The following is a 16,277-nucleotide window of genomic DNA, read 5'->3' as shown; positions in this document are numbered from 1 at the left end:
TCTAACAGTTGGGGTGATAGGTGAGACAGAAAAGAGGAGCCATGCATATACACATAATATATAATCCACATTCCACTTATATCCACTGTATATAATTTCCACATCAAAGTTAGCTGCAGCTGCAAAGTGAATATCAATGGCATAACCTTCTTTTGTCTTTTGCATGTTTTGTCAAACTAAAGTTTTGACAAAGTTTTGAAAGGAACTTATTCTTCAGGTACTCAAAAGGATTTTAGCAATATTTGAGGTGTTTTTAACAAGGGTTAAGCAGTTCAGCATTAATTTTACATTTTGATGCAGCATTTGCAAGCCCCTTTTGACAGGCACATGCACAACCTATAGCAATAAGAGATTTGTGCATGACTGTATGAAAGTGCAGACTAATTGAAACTGACTATATACAGACAGAAACTCAGCAAAGTATGCACCTGGTTAGTATTTCTATTTCATTAATAAAAACATTCATAGAGGACATTTTTGTGCTTTTGGGAAAACTAGGACAAAATTTTACGTGGAATCCAGGACAACGTTATGTAAAATTAGTGAAAAACACTCATTGAAATGCATTATAAATTGGTGGCACCACAAAAAAAATGTAAATGCAGAAAAACTTGAAATCAGAGTATGTAAAATTGAGGTTCACTGTGTTTTCCTTTTTATTCTGCCTTTCTCAATCAAACTGTAACCACTACCTAACTAAAGTGCTCACTGACCCTGCTAGCCTGAGGCTAGATTTTATTTCTTTTTTTTGTTTTTAAAATCATTTTTAAAAACATAAAATATAAACAGTTACAGTCTGCCTTAGAATACCACTGTCTGCATCATGCTAAAAGTTCATTTCAAGGCGAGCTGACCTTTCCCACATTATCTCTAACATATCCTCCTTTTTCATCAATAAAATGCTTGTTGATATTTCTCATGGCACAAACTCTCAACCCAAGTAAGCTACAATTGAAAAAAAGTGTTTTATTTTATTAGGGGCTTATTTGAAGAGCTAAATTCTGAAATGACAGGGGTTTGAGAGGTAATTAGTGGAACAACTATATGAGATAGATCAAGGGAAAACAAATTCAATTTTCCAAGCCTGTTTGTAGAAGTGACACACTGGGTATGTGCTTTGTGCACATCCCTAGCAGAAGGACTTTTATTGGATGTTATAGGACTAAAACCTGCAATAAATAAATTTCAGTTTTCTAAAATGTCATAGAGCTGATATTTGAAGCCACTGAAATTATGCAAGGTTTTATCTGTATTATCATATTTAGAGCATCATATGATGTCCAGAATACATATTTTGTCAGGGCATGGATCCACAAAAGTTCTGAACAGCACTTATTAAATCTTAAAATACTGACATTCAGTATCCAGATTTAACCCTTTACCTACAGATCAAAAAAATGCTAATACTTCCTAAATTAATATACTATAGGATTCTATAGTTTTAAAATGCGCAGTCAATAATGCAAGACAGTCCTATGCAGGAAAAACATTTTGTAACTTGGAGTTACATTTAGCATGTTTATTGGCAGTAATTATTACTATATAGATTGTATTTATATTACAGAGAGATGTATTTTATGCTTTCAGCATATGCAACATCCTGACTGTCTCATCTAGTCTGTTTTCCATTAGCTTTATTTTGATAAATATGCTCCTAAAAATCCCATAGGAATTAACAGAAAGTGGGTAATTTGTTTGTGGTGGGCTCTAATCTCACATTTTGATAAATCTGCCACTCAGTGATGTACTATAGATGTATAATACACGTACATGGGTATATGGAGTGGTAACTGAGTTGGCATCATAGACAGATTAATACATTTGTTATATTTAAATTGATATTTAAAATGTTGCATTTTTTAAAATTATTTTATTTTTGCCTTTTTGTTTTCATTTCAAAGTGTTACTATTTTGCACAATGTAGCTACAGGATAGATTTTAATTTTGGGCACAACACATTTTTGGTTGAAATAAAAAATGTCAGTTATCTAAAATATTTCGTACAGTTTTGGTCAACAGTGCTTAAAAAGTCTATTATTAGAATATATAGTCCAAGTGGAGCAACTAAGTTGATAAAGAGTATGGAAGGCTTCAGTTATGAGGAAAAGACTGGCCAAGGTCAAATTGATTACACTAGAGAAGAGGCAGTTAAGGGAAGATATGATAATTGTGTGCAAAAATCCAAGGGGACATACAATAAACTATGATGCTTACATAACCAGTTAACCCTTCCAGCGACAAGGGGGCCAAAAAGGCTTTTTACAGTGAAAGCTGTGAAGCTGTGGAATTCTCTTCTAAAAACAGCTGTACTATCAGGTTTAGGAAAGGATTGGATTTCTTTTTATAAAGTGGAAAAAATACATGCAGCATCTAGTAGAATTAAGTCTAAAGCAACTGGACTACCTAAGTTTGTTTGAAACCGTTGATGAAAGATGAAGGTGAAAATCATAAATTGTGTCTACATGTGGCAAGTGGATAATTTGATTAAAAAAGTGAGAACAGATACAATTTGAAAAGGAATTGCCTAATAACTCCTTGGCTGATAAGATCTTTCTTTTTATTTAGAAGGCATCTGCTACTTTTTCTGTGCATGATCCCATTAATGAAAAGATTAATTCAGAATGAAGTGGATATCAGTGGAGGAACTGAATACCAAACTGTGGGATAACCCCCCAAGAGTGGATGAAGAGGTGATTCATTTAGCACGTAAGACTACCCTGCTTCAAGATGTTGCAGCTGCATTTAAAGAGGCAATGGAGAAAAATGTGGTGCTAAAAAATTTTTTGGTTTCAGCTGGAGCTTCTTGTATACCTGCAGTGGCTTTAACTTTGACTTCAAGGACAATGAAGGACTGGGTTATTAGCCTTGATTCGGTGACTGCAAATAATGTTAATAGGTCAACACGGCAGATCTTAAGTTTGCTGTAGACTTCTCTTGATCTGGTTTGGATGGCAGCCAGCTCTATGTCTTTATAATATAATTTTTATTTATATAGCACCATAATGCCCCGCAGTGCTTTACAGAAGTAAAGGGTTAAAAAAAACAAGAACGGTTTATATATTGTGACAGGCTGTCTGCCTATACATGTACTTTTTGGGGGAAATTAGCTATGGTAGGCAGGGTAGCAGAGGATCAAGAGCATAGAGACAGGGACACCGCTTCTTCAGGCAAAAAACACAAGTTTATTTGAGGTAAACTCCTCCCAGCATAAACATCACAGTGCACAGTTCATCAGAAAATAATTTAACTTATTCATAATGTATCCCTTCTTTGTGGCTCTCACCTTCCAGGGTAACTGGGGATCAGTTTCACACATCCACAGTGACCCTCTGGGAGTCCCTAACACAGGCAGACATCCTTCCTGCCTTGTGCCCTGCTCTGCGAGTGACCCCCACTGTGTGAGTCAACACTTCTCTGAGTCAACAACCCCCTACCCTCTTATTTGCTGCTCACCTGCATCCTAATCAGGCAGCTACCTACAGCTGGCCAACTGAAAACAATAAACGAAGTTTGGAATGTAAGGTCTTTCCTACTCTCCCACCATTCACTCCAGGGACTCATTTATCTGGCTTTTCCAAGCCGCTAATAAAAACAGCACTACTTGCTGCAAAACCAGGCATTTTTCCTGGTATTACTTGTATCCCACCTTTAATACTGGTGGAATCATATTTACTGCATCTCTCAATCTATGTATACAGAAAAACATTTTACCGGAATATTGCAGCTACAATTGCATATTGTTAGGAGAGAATAGGGGAGGGCCCTGCTTCTAAAAACCTAAAAATATTGCAATTTTCTGCATCTATCTGACAACATTTCTTACATACAAAGCTAAATATGAAACCCAGGGGTCTCCTGTACAGTTTAATGCCCATTATGCATAAAGTAATTGGCATGTATGCACTTAAAATAAAATAGTGCTGTCAGGGAACACGCCACTGTCAGACGCGCCTGACACCGGTATGAGGAACCAAGGGGTCACCTTTCCCACAGGTTAGACTAACATCAAGCACCCCCAAACAAACCACCGCCCCAAATAACTATTCGCTGCCACCATCTATCCTTAACAGGCGATAGAAACCCAATTACAAATATATCACACAAGCTTTCTCTCACTGTAAGTAGGGTTAGTTTCTGCTAATTCAACACCAGCAGCCACAGGGTTGAAATTAAAGTCAGACACACTCTCCTGCTAGCAGCCCACTAGTTAATTAGCATCTACACAGAACTTGCCCTCTACTCAATACACATACAACTAAGTAGTTACTACATTTAGGCCCGAGCCTTTATAGAGCCAAAGGACAGAACCGATTAAATTTTATATTTAATATTACAAAGGTAAACAGTGCATTTGAAAAAGTTTTACAAAAAGAGACATATACATACAAACAGTAAATAAAATAAAAGGAAATAAAACACAGAGAAAACCCTATGTACATTACCGAGTTATCTTTTGTGTCCTCCTGAGGCAAGAGTTAGGAAATCCTGAGCCCATCCCCCAACAGATTGGGACCTCAGAATGAGCTAACTAGTAACTGGGTCTGTGCCCTTTTTATCCTCCTGCTGGGACCCTCCCTCATTACCGTATGCATGAGGAGGGAGTGCCCAGGAACTGGTCACATGACCCCCTCCTGTAGAGAGCTGTACTTCTCATGCCAGTTTCTTGTCATATAATATTGGTACTTGCCAGTACCCAATATTATTATGAAAGTAGGGGATTGTTTTAACCCATATGTGGGTAATCAAAATGATACCAAACATGAGGGGTGATTCATGTCCCAGTCCCCCAGAAACTATCCCTCCTAACTGGGGGGTATAGGAAGTCCCTGTTTGGTATCATTGGGAAGCATGGGGCCTCCTCATAAACCTTATATGATTTATTAGGATGCAAACCCTAAAGCAAAGGAGATCCCTTTCTATAATCCATGTTTTCTCCTAGCTGCACCCCCCTGCTGTTCCTAGGTCCACACTTCGCTGGCTTTGATCAACAGATCAAAGAAACCAAAGGCCACCAGCTTCCTGCCCCAACAAATGGCTGGCTACAGATGGTCTGATAAGGTTGCTGAATTTGTCACCTTCCCGCAGTCCCTGGTTGCATATTTAATTAAGGGTGTCTGCGGGAGCCTGAGACCAGATGTTGATAGTGTGTATTGGGTTAATTAAGGGTGTCTGGTGGACACAAAGTAAAATGCTGCCAGGTTTAACAATTTACCATGCCAGGGCAATACTGTGCATATGAATTTTCTTGTCTGAGCTTCTGAAAAAAAATAACCCTGCCTGCTTGTTATTTGCACGAAGACCACCAGACAGAACAAAGACCCCTGAAAACTATATATGTTATATATATATATATATATATATATATATGTTTGGAAAGTACACATTCTGATAAACCCAACACGGGTTAATATTTCTTTTAACTCAAAACTACCAAACTGTAAATCTTTACTAAAGTAAGTGGTTTTTATTACATTTTGAGAGTGAGCTAACTCTGAGAGATGCAATAAATAAGAGCACTGTTTAGTGTATTTTCAGATACCAGCAACTGAAATTGGCCCATGTATGCCCACCTTAAAGGAAAAGTAACACTAAAATTTTTTTAGTTACTTTTAGTATTTTGAAAGCTTTATTAGAAAATACCTGCTTAAAATTGGCTTCCAGTCATTTTAAATAAGGCGATACGGCAAAGGAAGTGCTAAAGGTAGCACCAGGGAAAGTGCATTGTTTTGCAGCAAGTAGTGCTGTGTTCTTGTGAGTGGCTTAGGAAAAGCCGGATAAATGAGTAAATGGTGGGAGAGTAGAATAGGTCCTCCATTCCATACTCCAGTTAGTGTTTTCAGCTGCCCAGCTGTAGGGAGCTGCCTGATTAGGCTGCAGGTGAAAAGAGCTGTGGGATTACACAGCTGAGTGTTCCCTCTCAGAGCAGGAAGGTTGCCTGCCTGTATAAGGAACTCCCAGAGGGGCTGGGGGTGCCACCTACAACTGCAAGGAACAAAGGGAGATATAACACCAAGAGCCAGGAGTCACTGAGAAAAGATCTCTCAGAGCGGGGCAGAGGCCAGAAAGGTTGCCTGCCGGTTTGAGGAACACCCAAAGGAGTTGGGGGTGCTGCCTGCCACTGCAAGGAGCGGAGGGTACCATGACCATGTGTATGAGTCCCAGAATGTCAAGGGTTAGTGAGAAGCCAAAGTGTGCCAGAAGCTGGTGAGCTGGTATCCCAGCAGGGCTGAGTGAGTAGCTCGAGTGTTCACAAGTGCAAGAGTCACCGTGGGTGTGTGAAGGTCATTGGGTATGGTGAGAAGCCCCGGGAAAAGTTTGAGTGTGAGAGTTACCCTGGAAGGTGAGAGTCCCAGAGAAGTCATGAACATGTTGATGAACTGAGACCTATAATATTTATGTTGGGAGGAGTTTGCCCCAAATGAACATGCATTTTTCTTTACAGAAGATGTGTTGTCTGTGTCTCTATACTCCAGATCCTATGCTACTCTGCCTACCATAGGTAATTTTCCCCAAAAATCACGTGTACAGGCAAACAGAATTTCACAATACAAAGATAAAATATTGTAAATATGAATGCCAGGAGTTTAATGCCCAATTTGAATAAATTTACCATATTGTGTCCTGTAGGGACCCAAAATGAAAATAGTGCATATGAATTTTCTCAGCTGCCAGCTCAACAGCCTGCCTGCGTATTATGTGTTGCCTAGGAAATATAGTTACATAGTTATGTTGGGTTGAAAAAATAAGCAATTTATTCTTACGTAAATTCCTTTTCCCTCTTACTTACTTAGAGAGAGATGTCATCCACCTGGTAGGAACCCCTCACCCCAAATTAATTACTCCACCCCCTCCTCTCCTATAAGATCCCCTACTCCCCTCTAGTCCTCAGTGATTTTCCAAGCAATAAGACACATACATAAACACTACAGAAAAAATTACTAGAAGGGAGGGATATTTGTGCTGCCTTCTGGACTGAGGGAAAAGGATTTTTTTTTCTATATCCCAAGATATTGAGACTGGTTTCTTAATATCTTTCTTTCCTTTGGGGGATTCAGACAAGTTGTCTTTATTCTTAGCCTTCTCTTTAGTTTTCCCTTTCTCTAAGGCAGTGTCAGCCATCACTGCAAAAAAAAAAAAGGCGCCCCCATGTCAAAAAAGAAACAATAAAAGCATCCTTAAGTCAGGCGTCTAAGACGATGCGTACTCACTGGCAGAATTGGAACGCTAATCGCACGGACCAGCACGGTCTATCAGCGGGTACACCCGGGAGCAGCAACGCGCCCGCTGCTTCAAAAATGACGTACACGTAAGTGAAGCTGCTTTCCAGTGTTCATGCATGCGTTCCATTACTACGCACCCCGCATCGCGGCTGGGAACATGCAGCAAGCAGGGAAGGACCTCCATACTGAGCGCATGATCACGGCGGTCAGCTTCTTAATAGCACCGGAGGCACAATCATCTGATTGTCGACCCAGCTCCATTTAAGTGGTAGCATTCTCTATAGTTTTGCACAATTTAGTATTATCAGCAAAAAAAGAAACAGTACTTTCGATACCCAACTCCAGGTCATTAACAAACAAGTTAAAAAGGACCAAGGACAGACCCCTGCAATATGTCACTAACAACACTGGTAATGTTCCATTTACCATATCTGTTCTTTAGCCATTTCTATATCCAACTACAAATATTATTTTCCAGACCAATATTCCTTGATTTTACAATTAACCAACTGTTTTGTAGCCTAAGTAGATCACATCCACTGCCATCCCATGCTCAGCACCTCATAAAAGGCAATTAAATTAGATTGGCAAGATCTGTTTGTAATGTCGTCAAGTGTCTTATCCCTTATTAATCATTCCAAATGCTTTTCAACCATTAATGTCAGACTAACAGGACTATAGTTTTTAAACTGAGAATGGGATCCCTTTTTAAATAGCAGCACCACATTAGCTATTTGCCAGTCTCTCTGTACCATGCCAGACCTTAAAGAATCCTGAAAAATTAAGTGTAAAGGTTTGGCAATCACAAAGCAAAGCTGGTTTAATACCCTGAAATGAATACCATTCAGTCCTGGACCTTTGTTTACCTTTACATGTTCTAGTCTCTTTTGAATAAAAAAAAAAAAAAAAAGTTGTCATTTAGCATATATATACAAACCAGCCAGCTTTTTCTGACTTAACCACATAATACCAGTCAATATTTAGATAATTTAAGTCCCTTATAAAACCTGACCTTCTTGTGAAATCTCCTCCATTTGTAATAGTAGCTGGACTTTTCTTTGCCCAGCTATATTATCTGTATTTAAATTTAAATGGTTGTTTTCCCTTTCTTGGTCACTAGAGGGCATTCCTGCATAGGTCTAGGACTCTATTTTATAATATTTATTAAACACTTTATAATCTCTCTTAGTTATTGGCCTTATTTACTATTTTCAATGACAAAATATAATTCACTTTTGGTTAAACACTTCTGGTTAATTAATTCACTTCATTACAAATTACATGACAGAAATAACAAACCTGGGCATCTGATAAGTATTATAATACATTATATATGCTGATTGATTAACCTTTTCCCACATGATGTGTTTTAGGTTTCTTGGCAAAGTGTAAAGCTAATGGCACATGGAACCATTTATCTGCTGGAAAAAGCTGATTCTCTGCCATCTGTCCCCTCTATGCATGTGTGCTGACAGGTACGTGATCAGAGTGTACACAAAGGCTATTTTAGCTCGTAAACACCAAAGTAGGTATTTTTATGCCAAAATTCACTGTGTGTGTTAACAGGCTGATCCTGTGCCTGTCAGGACACATGCATGGGGGGGGGGGGTTGAGAGGGGGTTGGAGGGGTTAGGTGGTGGATCAGCTTTTCTCTACTTTTGTATATATGCCAGCAGAGAAAACAATTTGTGTGGTATTAGCCTAAGTCTGCTTTTACTATATCTAAAGGGACAGTATAACCACTTTTCAACATGAGTTTGAACAAACTTTTTGCCTATTGTTTTCATTAAGCAATATCTAGAGTGTGTTTTTTATTTCTAGTACTTACAAAGAAAATGAAACCAGTTTTACTTTAGCACTTCCTCGTTATGATAAAGAGTGTAAAAAAAATTACTGTATATACTCGAGTATAAGCCGATCCGAATATAAGCCGAGGTACCTAATTTTACCTAAGAAAACTGGAAAAATTTATTGACTCGAGTATAAGCCTAGGGTGGGAAATGCAGCAGCTGCTGCTGCTAAGTTTTTTTTTTTTTTTTTTTTATATACTATACTGTCTAATAACTTCTATTTGTGAGTGCATCAGCCCCACTAAATAGATAGGAATTTGCAAATATCTACTTTCCTGCTATAATGCATTCACAATGTCGGATTTTCAGATAAGATAATTATTAATTACAAGAATATTCTGATTTGTTAATGATAACATGTGATTATTTTACTTAATAGAATATATATTCATGAATGATATTATGCTTTTTGATTAATCATATAGGGATGAATAATGAATGTTATTTTGTTTAGTTGGTAAGAAACTTCTGTTTTGAAAAGGAGGTTTGTATCGGATTAGTAGCCCAGATGTATAACCTTTGGGTTAAAACAAGTATCAAAGGTTGTATAATCCTTGGTGTCTAGGTGAACAAGATGAGAACACCTTGAAGGATCTTACAAACTATCCACAATATAGAGCACACCTGTTGAGAGGGTAATAATTAATCAAGGACAGACCAATTTTGAATGGCTAGTGTGTTCACAAGTATATTGTATGTGTACTAAAGGTATTAAGTAGTTACACAGCATTGTTCTAGTCTGGAGCAATGTCAACAATAGTGTGTAACATCGAATTAAGGAAGGTCAAAGGTTCTTTTATATTTTCTGAATATTTTTCAGGCCACAATATTTGAGGAAACAGTGCCATCTACAGTTGGGGGAGGACATCACGGGTCCAAAGGTCACTGTAATAAATATTTAAATCAACTGGTGATAGTTTAACTTTAAAGACCATCCATTGATGCCAGTTGGTTAGTTGATAAATCCCAGAGGTGGAGTTTTAGATAGAGATGAGGGATAAGTTAGGAGACGGAGGACTAGAAAAAGATCTAAAAACTGGAAGAGGAAGGAGAAACAACTCTCAATTATAAGAAGACTCATTCTCCAGCTAAAAGGAAGAACCAGATGTTTTTAAAGATCCAGAAAGGGAGATCAGGGTGATATCACAGGCCGGTGAAAACTCTGCTCTGGTAAATATAAATTTTTGTTATACTTTTTCTCGATTAAGTTGTATGCTTGGATATTTATTATTCCTATGTGTTTTATAGTCTTACCCTAAACATTGACTTTCCCAGAGTTGCAAACTGGGAATAATCTGTTTAATTTGGGTCCATTTTATTTTTCATTAACATATATATGATATCCAAGTTAGCGATTTAATGGAGAAATAAGAAAATTTAAGGATAGAATTCCTTAATACCTCAAAATCAATCATTTACCCTTCCTTTGATTCTAACATATTTAATACCTTGTTATTAAGTATTGAAAGTGAACACATATATATTATCTTGTGGATGCTTGCCATTTATTGAATAACATCTATTGGTCAATTCTCCTTTTGATTAATTATTGAATGTATATCAGGGAGTGTTTAGTGGATTTTGTTTATAAGAAGTAATAATTTCATTTTTTGTCATATTCATATTTAAATAAATTAATTATTTTATTAAATAATTGTTCTGATTGTTCACCTTTGTACCAATTGATTGGGAAAGCTCGATATCGAATTCAGAGTTGGGCATATATTATTTAAGACTCCTCCTGTTTACTAATAAGGAGCCTTACATTTTTTTATCTCATATTAAAATTGGAAATTTATCTAATTTTATTAAATATACGCATAATTAGCCCGACAACAAAAATATATGTCCTTTATATAAGTTTAATAAGCAGAATATGCATTTAGCATTTGAGCTTTTCACTTCCATTACCCAGAAGCCGAGAGTGAGAATCTGGCAAGACAGCATGCACTAGTCTTTTAATGCTATAGAAATGAATGAACAACTGAGCATGTACAGTATTGCTAATGGCACACGCAGTGTTTACCACAAGCCGGAAAATGAACTCATAAGGTTAATGCTACAGTAACATCAGTATATGGCAGGTAGTGTATTACAGGACTGTATGCATCAGCAGGATGGATCTTGTTTACGAAGTGTTAGTATGTTATGATGTAGAAAGCACAGAGGCAGAAATACTGAAATACACAGCAGATAGGGATTTGTTACATGCTCTGAATATAACTGTATATGGCACTGTTATTTTGTATTTTTTTTATATTGTGTATGTTCACTGTTCAATTGCAATTGTTGTCCTTAAAGGTCACCATTCGGTGCAAGGGAATATAATGTACATACATAATTTTCTGGTTCTACTGAAGGGCAGCCAGCCCAGTACGTATCCTAGAGCTGTTTTCACATCTGTGACTATCTGGCGCTTAGGGATGTGCTGCTGCTTCTCCTTTGGCCAGTAGTTGGGCAGTAAAAGTAATGATTGAAAGTAAGAAATATTGCGTGAATAAACAAATCAATACCTCAGTCTGATCGCATGTGAATAGAAGCACACATACATTTGAGCGCACGGCGACGAGCGGGGGGTTTGGGCAGCGCGAGCACGCACATGTGTGAGCGCACGAATGTACCTTCACGGGGGGGAGCGTACACCCCCGGAGGGGGCGGGGGGTGGTTGTTCAATGAATGACATCTTCAAATACCGTATATACTCGAGTATAAGCCGAGGGCAACTTTTTCAGCACATTTTTGGTGCTGAAAAACTCGGCTTATACTCGAGTATATACGGTACCAGTCTACTAAAAAACCTTCTGATTATGCACTGCTCAAAGGCTGTACCTTTTTAAGGTTTTTTAAAAGCAAAGAATGAGCGCTGAACAAATTGCCCTGTTTGTAATGGGACAGGGGGGAGAAGGTTCTTTAAAAAAGAAAAAAAATTTTGCCATTATAATTTTTTTTTTTTAAATTAACAGAATAGGCAGAATACATTATAGTTATATTTGTTATTTTTGTTATTATGTTGGGTTGAAAAACCCAACATACTGTTCTTCGACTTCAGTTTATTCTTCCGCTTTTTCTTCTTCTTCTTAGCATCCCCCATTTTCTAAACGCTACTCCTACTACAGATTTAGGGATACAACACCCAAACTCTCCACACTTCTTCGCCCTATAGCGGAGCAGGTTGCTTGTGCTTTTCTAAGTGAACCCGCCCCCCGTCGTTTTGTGGTTGTCGCTCTGAACACCCCAATTAGATTTTACTTATTGACTTGCTGGAAATTCAACCTGCTGCCATTCTCACAGTAATAACACCAGGGTCCCCAAACTCTGCAGAGTTAGGCACCAGGTAACTGCAGTTCAAGGTTAGAAAAAGTGGGCGGAGCCACCAACAGCCAATCAGATGTTACCTATTTATTTTCAATGGGGAAATTCAACCTGCTGCCACTCTCACAGTACTAACACCGAGCTCCCCAAACTTTTCACAGTTGGTCACGAGAGGACTGCAGTTTTAGTTTTGAAAAATGAGCGGAGCCACCAACAGCCAAACTTTGTACAGTACTCAAGTTAGAAAAATTGGCTGGGGACGCCATAAGCCAATCACATTTCTTTTATTGTTTTCAGTAGGAAAACTTTAACTGCTGCCATTCTCACATGTTTAATGTCAGGGTCCCCAAACTTTACACAGTTTGTCACTGGGTGACTACGTTCCAAGTTACGAAAAGTGGGTGGGGCCAACAACAGCCAATCATATTTTACCTAAAGGCTTTAAATTTAAACATATGAACTGCTGCCATTCTTTAAATATTAATACTAAGGTCCCCAAACTTGCAGATCTAGACACCAAGTAACTGGTTCAGAGTTAGAAAAAGTGGGTGGAGCCACCAACAGCCAATCAAATTTTAACTATTGATTATAAATGGGGAAATTCATTTTTTAGGTTTGAAAAAGTGGGTGGCGCCACCACCAGCCAATCAGACTTCACCTATTGATTTTTTTTGTTTAAATTTAAAATGCTGCCTTTCTCACACTATTTATGCCAGGGTTCCCAAACTCTGCACAGCCAGTCACAGTCAGGGTTAGAAAAAGTGGGTGGAGCTACCAACAGCCAAACCATTGCCACCCATTAAATTTCATTGGTTTATATTTCAGGGTTGTTAAACTTTCCAAAGTTAGTAACTGGGTATTTGCCCTTTAGTTAGAAAAAGTGGGCAGAGCCACCAACAGCCAGTCACATTTCACCTATTTACTTTCAATGGTGAAGTGTAAAATGCTGTCAATCCCACAATTTGTATGCCTGACCCAAACTTTGCAAAGTTTGTCACTGGGAGATTACAGTTCAAAAATAGTGGCCCAACCCACTTTTACTAACAGCCAATCAGATTTCATCCATTGAATTTCATTGGCTTAAATATAAAATGCTGTCATTCTCACACTTTTTATGCCAGGGTGCCCACTCTTTGTCACTGGGTGACTTCGACTCAAGGTTAGAAAAAGTGGGCACACTCACCAACCACATTTTACCTATTGACTTTTATTGGTTTAAACTGCTGCCGTTCTTTAACTATTAATCCTAGCGTCCCTAAACTTTGCAGAGTTAGTCACTGGGTAACTGCAGTTCCAGGTTAGAAAAAGTGGGTGGAGCCACCAACTGCCAATCAGATGTCACTCGTTGACTTTCAGTGGGGAAATTTAAATTGCTGCCATTCAGACACTATTAAAACCAGGGTCCCCAAACTTTGAACAGTGGTTTTTACTATATAACTGTGGTCCAAGGTTAGAAAAAGTGGGTGGAGCCAACAACAGATCAGATTTCATTCAGTGACTTCACGATTTTAAAACCAATATGAAGTTTGTTCTCAAACTTACCTTTCTAGTTTGTTTTGATTTTTTAGTATAAGCGTTTTAGGTGTATACTGCTCCTTTAATTGATGTTGTAACATAAATACATATAGTCATTTGCATTTCTGTAACTTCATGAGAAGTCTGGAGTGTTTAGGGAAAAAAAATTAACAGGTTAACCCTCAAGGCCCTGTCCATCAATTACTAAAACAACCTTTATAAGATATAGGAACGGGAACAAAGAATTGTTCGATTTCAGGAGCTTGTAAGATGGATAAATATAAAATGTAAGAAAAAACTGAGACGTTTCTTATGGTTGCACACTGAGCCTAAAATCTATAAAGATAGTCAAATGCAAAGACCTTTATTCAGATAATTTTTCTAAAAAAATGAATTTATGCAGATTTAGTGATCACAGTGTTGCAATGTTGCAAATCAGTTTCATTTATTTCAACAATACAGGGTGTTCTTTTGCATTCCCTTTAAGTCAAAAATTAGTTACAGGTATGGGGCCTGTTATCCAGAATTCTTGGGACCTGGGATTTTGCGAATAAGGGGTCTTTCTGTAATTTAAATCACCATACTTTGTCTACTAAAATGAATTTAAATGTTAATTAAAGCCAATAGGATTGTTCTGCTACCAATAAGAATTAATTTTACTTTAGTTGGAACAATGTACTCTTTCGTTATTACAGAGAAAAAGGAAATCATTTTTAAAAATATCAATTATTGTGTTAAAATGGAGTCCATGGGAAATGGCCTTCCCATCATTCAGAGCTTTCTGTATAATGGATTTCTAGATAACAGATCACATACCTGTATACAAATCTTCTTAAAGTAGAGATATTATATCCTACATGTTCTAGATGTCCATGTAGTATCCAGTTTTCCATGTAATAGTTATATTTTTTTGGAATAATAAAAAAAAAAGATACTACTCAGTGCCTAAGAAAAATTAATCTTAGCAAAGCAAAAAAAAAAAAAAATTTAAAGGGGTTGTTCACCTTTGAGTTAACTTTTAACATGATGTAGAGAGTGATATTCTGAGATAATTTGCAGTTGGTTTTCATTTTTTATTATTTGTAGTTTTTTAGGTATTTTACTGTTTGTTCAGCAGCTCTCCCGTTTGGAGTTTCAGCAGCTATCTGGTTGCTAGGATCTAAACTACCTTAGCAGCCAGGGAGTGGTTTGAATGAGTGACTGGAAAATAAATAGTAGAGGACCAGAATAGAAAAATACGTTATTAAAAGCAACAATATTAATAAAATTGTAGCCTCACAGAGTAAGAGTTTTTTGCTGCTGGGGTCAATGACCCCATTTGAAAGCAGCAAAGAGTTGGAAGAAGGCGGCAAATAATTCAAAAACGATAAAAAATAATGAAAACCAATTGACAAATTGATTAGAACTGGCCAATCTATAACATACTAAAAGTTACCTTAAAGGTGAACCACCCCTTTAAATGATTGTAAAAGTTTCATATTCATCCAACATAGGGTAAATCCAATTATGCAGCATCCAAGATGGTGGTTCAAGCTGTAAAAAAAAGTAAATACAATACAAAAGTATTCTTTGTGCCTCAGTGAAAGCTATTCTGGCAAAATCAGAGGTATTTTAAGAGTCCAAAAAAGAACACCAAAAAGATTATCAGTGGGTTGTTGGTTTTAAAGACTTATTTTCCCCTACAATAATCCTGCTGTAATTTTTCTGTTGCTCTTCTTTAAATGAGTCTTTAACTTTGCCTCTTTTCAGTCCTCCATCCCTGTAAACAGATAAACAAAATGTTTTCTGACCCATTAATATCAATTTGATACATTCATTTTCTCACACACAAATTGTCAGAATAAAGGGATGTATACCTGTGATGATGTCTTTTGTACTCCATTAATTTAGTTTGCTATACCTGACTAGTGATGAGCAAATTTTTTTGCCAGGCATGGATTCTCAGTGAATTTTCACATTTCGCCATTGGTGAATTGTTTCTCGAAACTTTGGTGAAAATTTGGCGCTGAAAATTTTGTTGTGCGGATTTTTTTTTGTCGCGCGTCAAAAAAAGGGCGTGCTTATGTCAAAACTGGGTGCGGGCGACAAATGTGTTTCAGAAAATTTTTGCCGCTTAGCAAATTTTCTTGCATTTCGGAAATTTTATGGTGAAGCGAAACGGAACTGACTTGCTCATCACTATACCTGACATAATCAATGGAATGCAACAGACATCATCACAGGAGTGCACAGAGGTTTCTTTTATTAGCTACAAGGAGAAGGGAGCAAACAAAGGCAATGAGACTTTAAAGTATAATTTAAAGGACGAGAAGGAAAGGTAAAAACCAAGTAAACTTAATCAGAAAGATCTATGTAAATACAGCCATAAGCACTCACAGAA

At 37.4% G+C, this 16,277-nt stretch overlaps 1 protein-coding gene across 2 annotated transcripts in view; it reads right to left on the bottom strand.

Annotated features, from left to right (window-relative positions):
- Positions 1 to 15,363: 15,363 nt before the first annotated feature.
- The window catches only part of LOC100485787 (glycerol-3-phosphate acyltransferase 3), a 56,141-nt gene continuing 55,227 nt past the window's right edge, over positions 15,364 to 16,277 (bottom strand). For both annotated transcript variants that reach the window (XM_031903462.1, XM_002939586.5), the window contains exon 12: positions 15,364 to 15,656. In XM_031903462.1, coding sequence (XP_031759322.1) covers positions 15,542 to 15,656 — 115 coding nt within the window. In that variant the 3' untranslated portion in view covers positions 15,364 to 15,541. The remainder of the gene's footprint in view (positions 15,657 to 16,277) is intronic.

The sequence above is a fragment of the Xenopus tropicalis genome, chromosome 1, assembly GCF_000004195.4.
Source record: "Xenopus tropicalis strain Nigerian chromosome 1, UCB_Xtro_10.0, whole genome shotgun sequence".
In the NCBI taxonomy this organism is placed as follows: Eukaryota; Metazoa; Chordata; class Amphibia; order Anura; family Pipidae; genus Xenopus; species Xenopus tropicalis.
This window is presented reverse-complemented; position numbering and strand designations above follow the sequence as displayed.